Raw genomic sequence first — 15,339 nt, 5'->3', positions numbered from 1 at the left:
TTGAGAAATATATCAGATTCATTTGCAGTAAAATGTGCCATTCGTTTACTGTCACTGTTCCAACCTCTACCGTGAGTTTAAAACGGTTAAGAATCACTAGGTATGGAAATAAGCAAGCATACGCGTCCTACCGAAATTCGCTGGTAAGCCTGTACATAAGATAGTTAACGCGTAAGGGAACAAGGTGTATATATCGCGTAGAATGTCCAACCGAGAGGAAGCACCGTCGCGAGGTAACGCGATACGCGCGTAAGCGACATCCATTTTTTCACGAGTCCGTTGGTAGAGAATGTTCTTCGCGCGAAAACTTACTCCGAGCTCTCGCTAAAAAGCTTGTCTTTCACTGAAAGTTTCTTCCCTTAGCGACGTCGATCTCTAATCTCCCTCTCGCGCTCTCGCAACTGGAAGGAATCGTAATCTCAACGCAAAGTATTATTCTTTTTTTCTTTTTTTTTTCGTACTACATTATAGTTCTACGGTCCTCGTTTCTCGTTCTCGTCGTTTCTCCTTTCGTTTCTGTTCGCGCGACTGAACACGAGTCGGACTGCTTCGCGATCGTTCGGGATAGATCGTGACTTTTCCTTCGTAACGAAACCCGAGACGGGCGAAATTCTTATCTGTTAATTATAGTGAAATATTTCGCAATGAACGGAGAAAAATATTATTCGATCGATCGACATCACGAATAAATTGCTACACGTCGGTTTCATTGGTTATTTATTGATTAAATTTTGCCCGTCTTTGAACGAAACGAGCCAAAGTATCGGAACTAGAATGTTCTTGCGCTTATTCTCTCTATTTCCCTTCTTTTTGGTACTCATTGGTTTTCGTGTCCATTGAAAAGCAAACGGAAAGTTGAGCCGTATATTCTGTTTTTCTTTTTCTTTGGGGGCAAGAGGGTGTCATTTTTTATAAACATGCGACAATGCGTTCGTAAAGCGTAGCCTTGTATACGAAAATTACGAATAATTGTTACTCGAACGAGAAATGAAAATTGCGTGGTTAATCGAGATGAGAATGGCTCCGGGAATAGCGATATTCCGTGCAATGTGATTGTTGTGTTTAAATCGACCCACAATATTTTTTACACGACCGTTTCGAAAGTGATTATAATTTATAAATATATATATATATCTATTATATATGCATATATGTATTTGTTGAATATATTTTTCTTTGTATGCGATTAAATTTACGTTTTCGTTTGACGATTCATATGTATATACGTTATTACGATAATTATTATTATTTCGTGCTCGTCCATCTCAGTATTATGTTTCTCCGAATGGGTGTCTCGCGGTGAGTGTACGGAAATTAACGACCTTTGTACTGTAGGGCAGAGCCGCTAAACTTATTTCCCGCCGTCGCTGTCCAGATTGGTATTGCAGGGCGTTTGGCGGCAGAAACTTCAAAGCGATGTTGCACGACATCGATCATTAATGCAAAATAAATATTTTTCATTATATTTACATTAAAGCGTCACCAATGGATCGACGAGATTTCCCCGATGCAAATGAATTCAAATACGACTGCATTCAGCCTAACTCGCATCCTTCGAATGACAATACAACATGACACGTGTGCCAAAAACACGTGTCATTAAAAGTAACTCGAATGAGATCGTGTTTGAACTCATTTTCATCGGGAAAACCTCTTCGATCCAACGACACTGTCGATAAGATGTAACGAAAAATTTTATTTTGCATTTCACTTGTGATTGTCGGTTCAAGACTTTCCTCTACATATTGTTTAATCTCTTCTAGCGTTTGCAAACATTGAAATATACTCTCAAAGTTTCATAATTTTCCAAACTTTCACTTCTTGCTGGCCATTCCACGAAACTCAAGTTTTGGTTGCTCTGCGTATTCTCCAAACTTCGTTAAAATCGGCGTCGGATATTTCGCGAATGTTCCTTCGAGCAAAGCCTCGAAAAAATACTCGTGCGCTGAGTTGAGATTCCATCGATCGTTCTGTTGCACGACGATCGTACATTTTCATCGTGTTCCGATGGACGTAACGGCTCGTAATGTCCATAGAAAGTTTCTTCATCGATTTCGCGTTATGTACTCGAGTGTGTCGCTGATGGCAGGGTCATTCGGATCTACAGTAGTCCCCGCTTATATGTCATCGAACGGGTCAGCTCTTTCACATACATTTGACAAATGTATCACACGTTTTTATAGTCGTCGATCTTTTATACCTTGGGCTGATGCTGAGGAACACATGTACCGTCCGACGAGTACGGGTTTCGAGATTCATATAGCGCGCGGAATGTCATACGTTGAACAAAATCTTCATTTTGTATACTTATTATTATATCTGTTTGGAAATATTACCAATAGATCGACGAGGATTTCCCGATAAAAATGAGTCCGAACACGACCATATTCGGACCATTTTTAATTACAAGTCATTCGAATCATTTTTTTTACTTTAATTAAAAGTAGTCCGAATATGATCGTGTTTGGACTTATATTTATCGGGGAAACATCACTAATTTATTGGTAATAGTTTAACGAAGATACAATGACAAATGTAAAAATTTTTAATTTCATCGATGGATGACATACCGCGTTTCTTATTGTTCTCGTTTGGGGGCGTCGATTGCTCGATTCGAGGGGTTACTTGCGGTGAATAAAATCAAAAACAATGGCGGTGGAGATGATTCTGTCACTTCTGAGCGGGGAAACCATAAGAATTAGTGTGGCTTAGGCTCAAGATCTCATTCGTTTAAGTTAGGTCTAAACCAAATGGAACGTTTCTCATTTTCCAACGTTTCTCACCTGCGATTAGAGTTGTTCGAGTACCCGAAACGTTCGAGATAAATTCGAGTCATATAAAATTCGTTTTATCGAGTCGAGGCGAATATTCGGTCGCTGGCATACTACTTCGAATAGGCGACAAATCTTGAACAAATTATTCGAATACTGGACGATACATTTCGAACAAATTTAGACGCTTAAAGCTTGGTTCCCTCTAATGTTCAAGGGACGCGACGTTCACGCTTACGGGACATATGCATACATTATTAATAACTATTTAACACTACATTGGCACGCAGACCATTTTTCAATAAACAACAAAATTGTTCAGCTTCGGCACTTGTTGTTTTCTACGAATAATCTTAAATTGTTTCAACGAGGAAAAAAAAACGAAGAAAGTAAAAATAACAGATAGATATAGGTGCATCGCGCTTTAACTCGAAGAAAAAACAATAGTAATACATTTTTATTGCACCAGGATTGTATACAAAATAAAAAAGAAGTACTGAGTGAAAAAAAAAACATAATATATAGAAGTAAAAATAAGTAACGTAACAGTACAAAGGCGAGATATAGTTGTAAGCTGCTATCAACCTAACTTATTAAAATTCAGGACGAAAGAGATTCTATCGGTACTTTCGGATGACTGGAGAAAAACATATTTTTTCTTTTCCATAGTTATTATTATAACTAGAACATTGCATATCAATACAGTTCGCGTTTGTCGCGGACGAGTTCTATTAATTTCTCATCCGTATTGTAATAAAAAGCCTAGAGAATACTCGATAGAAATAAAAATGGACAACGCGTCGCTCTGATAAGAATTTAGGGTTGACCCTACTTGTCGAGTTTTTCTGTATTCGAAATACTGTTCTAACACTTCTGTATTCAAGTATTTTGGCAAGTAGCGTCATCCCCAGTGCAAGTATATGAATACCGTATTATTTGAATAACGATATTCGAATACTCGAATATTCAAGTAATGATATTCTAACGGTTTGGCTGTCCGTAATTGAAATTTGCGAATACGACTCAAACGTCCCTAGAGACGACGAGATTTTCATAGCAATACAAACACTTCAATATCTTCATCGAACACCATGCATCGCTGCCCTTGTGACCACATAAAATTTTTCAGTTCTGTATTCAGCAAACACCTAAATCAAAACCGTCCCGATCCACGCGTGGCTCAGCGGACAGTCAACGTATTAAATATTTAATTAAATTAAATATTAATTAAATATTTAAATATTCGAAGTTTATTTGTAGTATTTGGATGACTGAAAAATATTCGAATAGCTCCAGCGTGAATTTTTGCGTCGAAAACAATGTTACGATATTTTCTGTTGACCCTAAGCGTCGATTGAACGTCGCGACCCTTGAGCGTTAGTGGGAATCAACCATAATACTCTGGCTCGACTCCTGGTACGAGCAGCGCGCGATGCAATTAAATCGACTTTCGCTGGGGCGAGGGTTGATCAGCGCGGGGCGATGGAAAGGGGAGGGGGCGGGGAGGCGGCGGGAGTCGAGGGTGATGTACGAAATTCAATAAGAGCAAAATCAATCTCGATTTATTATCAGAGACAGTCTACCTTGCAGAAGGGGTGGGGTGTCGACGGTGCAGTGGAGAGAACGAAAAAAACGGGGTGGTGGGGGGTGGGGGGAAAGAGGTTGGAAAAGCGCGAAAGAAAAGAGGACGAGTCGAAGATTATAAACGATGCTCGCGTCGTTCGACATTGCGCCTGTACCATTTTGCTTCTTTAGCAGAGTACAATGCCATTTATTTTTGTAATACGTTTACGTAGGATAGCTCTTATTTTTATAGAGGTTTATCGTGCTACCGTAAGTCTTGTAGAGGCCTGCGTATAAAAATAGTGGTAAGATTTCACGGGATTCGCGGATTCCAACGCAACGGGATACAACACGCGAGAAGACACGCACTTCCAGCACTAGCTTTTACTTTCGACCACGCGTTACGTCGTTTCAACGCACGAAGCAACGATTTCGCGAGAGTGTAACGCGCGCGTCTCCCGGATAATTGATCGCGAATCCATTCGCGTTCGGTTGCCCGTAAAAGTTAGCCATTTGCTTCCAGGAATCGACCTTTTCTTCGACCTCGAACTGAGACGGGGAAAGTTAACCTAACTTACAGTGCTAAACGGTACAAGTTAACCTTTGATGAAAATTTATATTCATATTTTTACCATCTTCGCCAGACCGTTACCAATGGATTTACGAGATCTTCCCGAGTCCAAACACGACCATGATGAGACTATTTTTAATTATACGTTCTTTGAATCGTTCAAGAGAAATTTAAAATTCGAGTAATTAAAAATTGTCCAAACGAGGTCGTGTTTGGACTCATATTCGATAAGAAAATGTTAACAAGCCATTGATAGTACTCTCGCGAAGATATAATGAAAAGTATAACGAATTTTATTTTCAAATTTGGTCAGTTATCCGGGAGGTACTGTAATCCATAATTCATTATGGACGGCGTAATACGCTGTGAAATCTGGTCGGGCCGAACCCGGTCGTTGCACTTTAGAAGGGGGAGAAAAACAGCAATAACAGAAACGCGAAAAAATAATGAAACGTTTCTCCGCGGGAACAGCGTCGTCCGTCGATCGCCTGTCGCTTCTACGACAATTTTTACCCTCCGAGTTTCCCTTCTCGTCTCTCGATTATCGTCGCAGCGACGCGCGAGACGCGCAGACGACAGTATTACACGTGATTTTTCTTTCGTTGATCGTTGCTTTTCGTTGAATGAATCGGACGAATTTCTGGGCGAACCTTTTGACTCGGGACAGTTTTCGTACGTTATACGTTGTAAAACGAGGACAAAAGTGTGTATTGTTCGTTCAGGCTGAAACAAGGTTATAACGACGGATCGTATGATTGGTCCAGTGTATCGACACATTGTTCCGGCCAGGGCTGCATCGAGACAGATTTTATCGTGTTTTTACTCATTTGAGATCCCGGTTAATACGACTCTGCGACAGTCATGTGATTTTGTTTATTGTGTTCCTTTGTTACGTGAACGGATAATAGACACCGTGTCCCGTGGTTAAGAGGGCCGTCGTGGAACAGTAGCGCCATTTTTGCGTCAAACAGCCACGCTGAGAATAAAGTAATTATAGTATACGCACCTTGATGCCATTAATAATGAATAATTAATGTAAAGCTGTTGAGTAATGATGGGACTGAAACGTTTCTAAGTACTATCGACTAATCGATGTCAAAAATTATTTCTCTTGTAATCTATCAACCGAATGGAACAATTGCGAACGGTTCAAGGCTGTCGTATCGATAAGTATCAATTGCATCGAGTTTGATACTTTGTTACAAGTTACGGCGTTTTTTATACGCGTCTACCATTGTTACACCGTGATTTATACGTATCGGTCTTAACGAGTATGTCATTGGATCGGTCCCATCGCTACTGTCGAGTCAAAAGGAAATAAAGTGCAGTTATGTGATAAGCGAAGGACGTTGGATATCTCTACGTCGCATACGTTTCGTTCAAAAGAGTTTCGACCGTTGGTTCCAAATAGTTATGCGATTATAAATGTCAATTGGAATTGTTACAATTCTAATCGACATTTATAATCACTTGCAACCATCGATCAAAACTCTTTTTAATGTTCGAAAACTTCAAATATTTTTATAAACGAAACTGTAAGGTTGCATGCCTCTCGCACGTTTCGTCTCATGAGATCTTCGTTTCGAACGTCTTCCCCGGTCCGTGTTTTCATGTTTTGGTCGATAGAGGGCAGGTTATCGTTAAATCTATTGCACACACACACACACACACACTCACACACACATACACACAAGTACACACGTTTGGTCTATAAACGGGGTGCTAGAAAACGGAAAATAGGGAAATGGAAAAAGATCGATTGGCTTCGTTAGGCCGTAAGTACAAGCGTAAGATTTTTTATTGCTAATATGTTTCCTCAGGTCGAGTTTTGAACGGTGCCTAAAAGTTTTTAGTTAAGGAGCAAATGAAAAAAAAGAAAAGCAAGTCCTGAATTGCGTGTCGTCGACCTTTTCTCAGAGATGGGTTTTCGTTATCGGACTCTCGCGGTGTGGTAATTCGCGTTGTTATTGAGAAAGAGCAAGATCACAATTCTCTAAAGAGAAGAAAATTAAAACAAGTAAAGGGGGAAGAGGGGGGGGGATAAAAGTGGAATAATTATTGGAGGAACAAAAGATTCTGATACGATACGACGATAATGATAAGATATACCTATATACATACCGTCGATGCGTAGAAAGTACTGTGTCATATACGTATATGATATATACATATATATATATATACACACACAACACACGGAACGTGTGTATGTATGTATGTATACGAACGAGTTTGCGTGAGTGTGCGAAAACGATGCGTGGTTGCTTGTTACACACGCATGTGCGTGTGAGTGCGACATTAAACAAGAGGATTATTGTAGAGCTCCGTTTAAGAAAAGTCTACAGGATGCAGAGAAAATTACGCTGCAGTTGATGGTCGCCATAACATTTTCATAAAAGAGAAACAAGATCGAAGATACAAATTTTTCATTCAAAGCTGGGGGATTCGATTTGCAATAAAAATAGAATAAAAGAACGTGTCGATATGCAACCAAAGCACGCTATGTTCTTGGCTAAAAATACCAAAGATTTGTCTCGATTAACACGTTGACCATCGTCGGATGCATCGTATTTCATAGACTCGGACGCGAGTCACTTCGAGCCTCGAGTGTCGCCAGCGACACGCCGTGAAATTATATTGCTACGTTTGTATCACACCATTTTCAAGCAAATCTTATGCCAGGATACCCTGCAGTCTGAACCGACTGCATGGCCTATATCGCTTCTGGCCTACGTAGTCTTGAAAATGGTTCGTTAAACGCTGAAAAAGAATCATTGCTAATGGACAAATAAAAATATAGCATTCGTCGTTTGGTGGTTATGTCGCGTCGGTCGAGTATATTGAAACCGAAAGGTCGAAACACGTTTAACCGTGATTTGTGGGTCTTCTATTGGATATCTTTGTAGAAACAGTATTTTTGTCTATTTAGGAACGTGGAACGTAAAAAGAAGGTCGGGGATCAAATGACATTTTCTCAAACTCCAGTGATCCGCGACCTTGTTATGCCTCGTTCACGAACACGGCAGTAACCTGAAACCGTTTGTGCTCGAAGTTGTCTGCTACGAACCGAACGATTCACGTGAAATTCGTTTACAGTGAAACATTACTGGATCCTCGGTTGCGACGTTGTTTTCGCTGCATCCTGCAAACGAATAATTAAAGCTACAGATCTAATATAAACGACAATGAACAAGTAGGTAGGTCACGCCGATACATGTATGTACCTATAAACATAAGACGAGAGTACGCACTTTTGTAACAGTAGTTCTGAGAAGAAAAGAAAAAAAGCGATATATGATAGTGAATGATATATTATATATATTATATATATATGTATACACATATGAGAAAAAAAAAAAAGAAGTTGACGCTTGATACACCATAGTTTTCACCGACATATCCTGGTTGAACACATCCTCTTTACGTACATACTGCATACCTATGTAGTTATTATTACGATACACGCGATATAGAGTATTTTATGATTAAACGATAATAATATTATTACGATTATTATGGATTAATTATGATTCTGATTCTGATTATTGTCGTCATCATATTATGATTATTAAGAGTAATAGGTACATGTAAACGTAACGATGGTACAACTAAGGCAAGTATGTACTGTACATAGCTGTCACTTACCCTCTGCCCCACCATACGACTATATAAATATATATATATATATAAATTTACATTAAAAAATATATATATATTTATATATGTATATATATATATACATAAAGCCATTATATTGCAGAACATTAATCATTGTTGTATTAATGGTTATTTTAAATTACTATTGTCATTACTGCTACTATTATTTTACCGAAAAAAAAAACATTGTAATTATTGTTATTAATTATCATTATTATTATTAATATTATGGTAATCATCGCGACAAGAACATATTGAAACCGTGTCTAATTTTAATTAGCGTATGATATATTATCATTGCTGAAAGTAGATCCTCACTCTTAGCACGGGCAGATAGAAAACCGTACTCTTATTTTTCACAGATTGGATTCTACCTCAATTTTATTATTATTATTGTTACTATTATTCTTATAACGAACAAAAAAAAAATAACAAACGAGGTGTCCCGCGCACTTTTCTATCCTTCCATTATCTGCTAAAGTAAAGCACCTTCGATCGGTTAAAAATGCTACTATTATTACTATTAAACTAGTGAGAATCGTTAAAAAGAAACTGCAGCGACCTCAGCCTGTGATAGTTACAAAGGATATTATTTCGATTAAGAATCTGCTGTATTATGTGAAACGTTGGATCATCGATCGGCGACAGTTTGGGGGAAAAAACAAAAAAGCGAAAAATGTCTCTGTACGCGTTTCCGATTGGATTTTTATTAGCGAGATACTTTCGCCCGAATGTTTTTTAAGCTCGTCGCGACCGTTGGTCGTTCGATCGAGGGAAAGAAACGAACGCACGGTTCGAGGACAGTGTTGTATAGTTCGGTACTGTTGTCGAGATTAGTAAGACTTTTTAAATTTAATTTTTGTAACGAGCTTTGTTGCTATCGTCGCGAACGCTACGTAGCGCAGTATGTGTACATATGTACGTTATAATATTAAAACAAAAGGAAATAAAATACTTTGCTTTTACGATATTCGCGTATAACGACGATGTATATTTACGGATTACACGTTTCCTCGGAGAGAATCGCGAAGACGAAGGACATGAGTTAATACATTTTCTTTGAATCGTACATAGTATGCAATTACGCTAATACTTGTAATTTTATCTGTAACCGCATGTGATAAGAGACAAGAGAGTACTCGGAGTACGAAAAGGCAAATGTAACGAGTGTCATCGAGTGCTTTAACAAATATATATATAGTATATATATATATATATGTAACAAACGCTGTGCGCTTGTGATCTTAAGGATTTACGTTTTTTTCTTTCTTTTTTTAAACTAATCCTCTCTTCTTTTTTCTTACATGCTGTGTCATGTGAACGGCTCGAAGTTTCCGTACGGTATGTTCCTTTATTAGACGAAACACGCAAAGATCATTTATATTAGCTGTAATGATTGCCTGTAGGGCTTCTTCGTAATATCTTTCAGTATATTACTGTATTGTGATGTTAACTTAAGCCATGGACCGAAAGTGGGAGGAATTATCTCGAGGTCGCTGTAGTAAATTCTACCGCTGAGGTGAGGGATCACTTTCTCAGTTTTTTAGATTGCTCGAGGAGCTACAAACATGCGGACGTCGGCTGTTTACGACGAGCAAGGGAAAAGTAAAACAGAATGTATCCGCATAATTATCTTTGAATGGCGAAATGCGACGATCGGGGACTGTGTATTGTGATCAGCAAACAGACTACAATGTAGTTTGTTCGTAAATCGAATGAACAAACGGAAACACTTGTGTAATAAAGTAGATATCCATGAAAAATCTTTGTGTTTTTCTACTCGTTCGCGTGGACGGAGCAAATAAAATTAATAGCAAATATTAACCCTGCTTCCAGTAAAGTTTATTTCGTAACGAAGTTTCATAAGTTTCTTTGTATTTTGTTATTCCATTTCAACGTCGACAACAGCGTCCTCGACGATGATTTGTTCCGACGTCACAGGTACTTGTATTATTGGCAGGGGATCGGGAGATCGGGTGTAAGTGTTACTCGTCGAATGTTCCTTAAAATATTCACCGCCTTTCTCTTCGTACTCCTTTTTACTTACTAAATATTCAGGAAGATTTCCGTTAAGGCCAAAATCTCTTGCGCCGTACCACGCGTCTATGCTGCTGTTTTTTGCAATATTTATTTGAAAATTCGAACCAAACGGTCTCATTTCGCGAAGCTCGCGATTCAGTCTTTCTAACAAACCAGGGAAAGTTGTTGGACCACCGGTCAGGAATATGTTTCCCACCAGTCGCAATTGTTGCTCAGGTGGGTACAGTTTTAAAACGAATTCGATTGTTTCAGCGATGCCCGCTTCCATGGAACCTACCAAAGACGGTTGGAACAATATTTCTGGAGCCCTTAGGCGTTCCACCCCCACGTGTAATTGGTGAGTTTCCCCGGGTACCATGGGAACATTTGACCCAGCTCCATCGAATTCTGGATCGTGATGTCGTAACACATCCTCAAGCTCTAAAAGCTTCTCTTGCTCTAACTCTGAATCCGAATCCCCACCTTCCTGCGTAAGGATACTTAATTCGCGAACGTGATTCAATAATCTATTACTCGTCCACGATAGGAAGGCGATATAAATATCTGCTGGTATTCATCTTAACACTTTAATGGCCGGACGTATCACGCGAAGACCGTTGTTCGTCACCGCTGATATTGCAGACCAAAGTCAGATACACGAAGATGCTAGGAATATTATTATAAGGAATTATAAATGTAACAAACGTAATAAGTTGAATGTATGATGAAATGATGCCTGATGCAGTAGATCATGCACACGTGACAGTGGCCAAAGTCACGTATACGTGACAGCGGCCGTCAAAGTGTTAAGAATCATTACTATAACTAGAGCAGTGATTTAAACACTTTCGTGCCTCCATGTCGTGGACGGGGAAGTAACTATAGACCTGAAAATATTGTTTACGAACCCTGTTTATAACTTTGTAAACGTCCCAGTCTTCGTCTCTCATACCAAAATCATCATCGCGTTTTTCCTTCCTCGCCAACTGACTAATTATACGCATTCTTTCCTGCGCGGCTACTGTTCTACGTTTCGCCATGTCCTGTCTTCGTTGCCTTTTGGCCATACGTTTTTCTAATATCTCTTGCCTATTAAGTTAAGTTTGGGAAATTTCCGTAAAGCGAAAAAATTTTCTTTCCATGTATTATAAGAACAATTGCAAAAGGCGCGTTACCTTTTCTTTCTTACACCCGCTATCCATTCGTCAAAATCTTGCTGATCTTTAGGTTGCAGGCTCGACTTTATTTTTGGTTTCTGCTCTTCCATTACAATATTTTCTTCTTGCGAATTGGCAGCCACTATTTTTTGCCTAGTTCTTTCCACTTTTGCTTGCAGATTGTTGATCATTTTTATTAAATCTGCTTCGTTTGCGAGGGAATAGCTCTTCAAGGCTTGGTCAAATTCATCTGTTTCACCTTCTTCCAGTAAATCCTGAACTGCTAATAATTGATTTAATTGTTCCTCGTCTTCTGCTAACTATAAACGTCAATTACTTCAACCAGGTAATCCTTCTATAAATAACATTTTTTTTTACGCGTATCAAGATTACTAACCCTCTCCTCCCGTTTTCGTGCATTAATTTCCATTAATCTCCTAGCTAACTCGCGTTTTCTTTCCTTTTGTTGTTCGACCGTTAAACCAGGAGCATTTGTAGGTGCAACGTAAGGCAACTGTACCCTTAATACATTTGCATCGTAATAATCTGGATCTGCCCACTTAGAAATCTCTTCTTGATAATTTAAAGCTATCACAGAATGCTCGTGTATTAATTCCTACAAAACAGGAGAATGAAGTCTTTGGAACTATAAGCGATAATAAAGACAAAAAATATGTAATTCCATAGACCTCTGCTCTGCTTGGTGTTATAGCATTTACATGTACAGGATATTTAAGTTGGAGAAGCCTGTGCATGTAAGATGTAATGTGATATCCACCCACATTGATCCTTCTTGAATTTATAGGATCTGCTTTACCATCTAATATCGGTATTATGTGAGTAGTATGATATCCAATGTTAATTATCAAGCCATCGGATGGGCAATTGTTATGCTGATAAGAAAATAAACAATCTACTCCATATGCTATCGAAGGTACGTTATAACATTCGAATAAAAGTTCTGCCATTACTGCAAAGAAAAACAATTGACGACCTAACCTCACTTTACGATCAAATACAGCGTACGTTTAATGTCTTACGGTTTCGAGAGTAATTAGGGTTCAAAAACGTTTCGGTTAGAATAATTGGATGATTCACAACCCCTTCCGTGTCTATTCCCATGTGCGTAAAAGTATAATCGAATATTTGTTCTTGAGCTTCAAAGTGTGTTACCACATTACGATCAAACTGTGTTTTCAACTGAAATCTCACAGCTTCGATGTTTGCTATATCATTTCCAACTTGTGGTTCCCCATCCTTTTTCCCGCGCTCTTTCCGTGGTTTTGCAATAAGATTTTTAAATATCAATTGGGGTTCTTTTTCCGTGGCCCAACCTACCCTGCAGTTGTACGATCCTAATATAAATTATTTGTTAATTTTCATCGTATAAAGATTGCGTTACATAAACTGGTTATATGGTACACTTTACCATTGTCAATAACAAGCGGAGTTCCTTCAGACTTTACTCTGTCTGGATAAACGTGAATTATATCAGGTATAGATTTCACGTCTTTTAATTCGAGAATTTCCATATTACTTCGATGAATTGATTCTTCTAGAACTGCTGATTACACATAATCACAAACAAGATGCAGAAATTCTACAGTAGAATACATATTACAGGCAATGCTACAGACGAAGTATAGAATAGACGTTACATCTCTGAACACAATATCAACAATGAAAATGTTTTTCGATCGCAAATGTTCGGAGCACCATCTAGCCTCGAATGCAACGGAGGTTGTCGACAAACTTGGACGTTCTGCCGTAGATGGCGGTGCAAACTTGTATGCAGCGGTGCATTCTTTTTTATTATAAAAATAAACTTTGGTATTATGCGAGTAATATGGTATCCAGAATAAAATACTACTGTTGTTAGGCACACGAATTTAAACTAAGAATAAAATAACGAGAATTAATCATTTTGGAGGCAACCAAAATCATTGTATCAGTGTTGCATTAGTCTTATCATTAATGCAGATAAATAGACTAATACAATATTGATAACAATGGAGTTCCCTACAGGTTATACCGAAGTGCAGCTCATAACATTAAAAATACCATCAATTGTCATTTTTCAAGAAATCTTGGTGAATTTAATTGCACAGCGTAGAGGTTAATCGTGCATTGTCTCGATTCTTTTTGGCAAATATTTTCGTGTTCGTTCTTGATCACAGAATACGATACACTTGATTTTGCATCACGAGCCGAATACGAATCGAAATTGTTCAGCTTTCACGGACATTAGTCACGGGATCGCCGTTTAAAAAGCGCTCGTTTGACGAAAGAAGAAAGCGAGATTGTATTTTTATTCAAATCATCGAAAGTTCGCCACCTTTCTTTTTTGTTTCACGACGTGCAAGTGCATAAGTTTCACGCGTTCTGACCAAAATGGAATTTGGGGGTTCCGTCTGAAAGAATAACGACTAAGGAACAATCGATAAATTTATTTTTTAGCAACATTACAAATCTTAATTTTTTGTTCAATTATGTGAAAATTTCCTAAGTTCCAGAAATCTCGTTAACGGGACTCCCAAGTTAAGGATCATTGGTCTTGCTTTTCATGCTTCGACTGTCGGGTGCAGAGGTTCGCACGGAATACCAAAACACGTAAAGCGGCTCGTACTTACACGGTCGACGATATTGTCAATAGTGGCAAACATTGTTGGGAATTAAATTTAATATTTTTTTTGATTGTATATAAATAATTAGTAGCAACGACTAGCAGTTAATAAAAAGTATTGATGACGATTGAGAATATTATTGACAAACTGGATCGATCGTGTGTTGGAATTTATTGATGAAGAGCAGACACGGTGGACAGCCGAGATACGTATTCAAAGCACCCGGAAGAGAACGTGTGCTTGTCGAAGTGACCGTATTAACATTCACGGACACTTTCGAAGCGTTGCGCAAATATAATTTCGCAAACGCGCGTGAAACCGTAACTGTCACTTTTGATTGGTAAAATAACTATTCGTCGAAACAAAAATAAATCGATTCGGATCGATTTCCACTATTCACTATGGTCTGTGCAAACCGTATCAAAATGAAACAGAAAGTTTCGTGGTAGCCTCAGTCTGCGAATGGGGGGTTGTTCGTCTCTAACTTTGAGGTTATAAGACTTATTAACTTTGAGGTTATGAGACATAGAAGCGAAGAGGAAAGAAGACAACGATGGAACACGTTAATCTATTGTGAAATTAGTGAGATTGGTACTAGAACTTAAAGCAATATTTAATATTCTTTGATTACTCATGAAAATTCACTTAGGCTCCATTCAACGATCCCAGATGTTTACACTTTTATATTTCGGTAGTTTTTCCAAATACTGTATGTATTCTTGTTTCTCTTTTGGAAAACTCAATATGTACTTGGATAAAGCGATGGCGGATCGTCGATAAGAGCCAACAGGTAGTCGACGTAGGTCGAGGTGGGGGTTGGTGCGTTTACGCGCAACCCGGAAGCAACCGCCAGACAGGAATATCGGTATCAATAATACGCGCACAGGTAGAAACGAACGAAAAAAGGAAAAAAAAAAAACAAACGAAAATAAAAAAAAAAAAAAGACAGTACAGTCGTAACGCGGGACGGAAAGTCA

The 15,339-nt window shown here is 38.5% G+C and overlaps 1 protein-coding gene across 1 annotated transcript; it reads right to left on the bottom strand.

Moving 5' to 3' along the window:
- Positions 1–4,441: 4,441 nt before the first annotated feature.
- LOC122398299 (actin-related protein 5) lies at positions 4,442–13,401 on the bottom strand. The gene is made up of 7 exons (XM_043398024.1): positions 13,168–13,401; positions 12,779–13,093; positions 12,428–12,708; positions 12,136–12,354; positions 11,757–12,058; positions 11,490–11,670; positions 4,442–11,068 (listed from the first exon to the last, which is right to left on the bottom strand). The coding sequence occupies exons 1-7, from the start codon at positions 13,268–13,270 to the stop codon at positions 10,445–10,447; spliced, it is 2,025 nt and encodes a 674-aa protein (XP_043253959.1). The 5' UTR covers positions 13,271–13,401; the 3' UTR covers positions 4,442–10,444.
- Between the last annotated feature and the right edge of the window lie 1,938 nt (positions 13,402–15,339).

This window comes from Colletes gigas, unplaced genomic scaffold (assembly GCF_013123115.1).
Source record: "Colletes gigas isolate AHSC1104 unplaced genomic scaffold, ASM1312311v1 Colletes_gigas_Sc00011, whole genome shotgun sequence".
In the NCBI taxonomy this organism is placed as follows: Eukaryota; Metazoa; Arthropoda; class Insecta; order Hymenoptera; family Colletidae; genus Colletes; species Colletes gigas.
Note: the sequence above shows the minus strand (reverse complement) of the source record. Positions and strands in the feature narration are given on the sequence as shown.

What these genes read in the sequence shown, in the direction of transcription:
- LOC122398299 (XM_043398024.1), bottom strand. Translation starts at nt 13,270, where the DNA reads ATGGAAATTCTCGAATTAAAAGACGTGAAATCTATACCTGATATAATT. An exon ending in TCCGCTTGTTATTGACAATG is followed by an intron (nt 13,094 to 13,167) that starts GTAAAGTGTACC and finishes AATTTATATTAG; the next exon opens with GATCGTACAACTGCAGGGTA. An exon ending in GCGGGTGTAAGAAAGAAAAG is followed by an intron (nt 11,671 to 11,756) that starts GTAACGCGCCTT and finishes TTAACTTAATAG; the next exon opens with GCAAGAGATATTAGAAAAAC.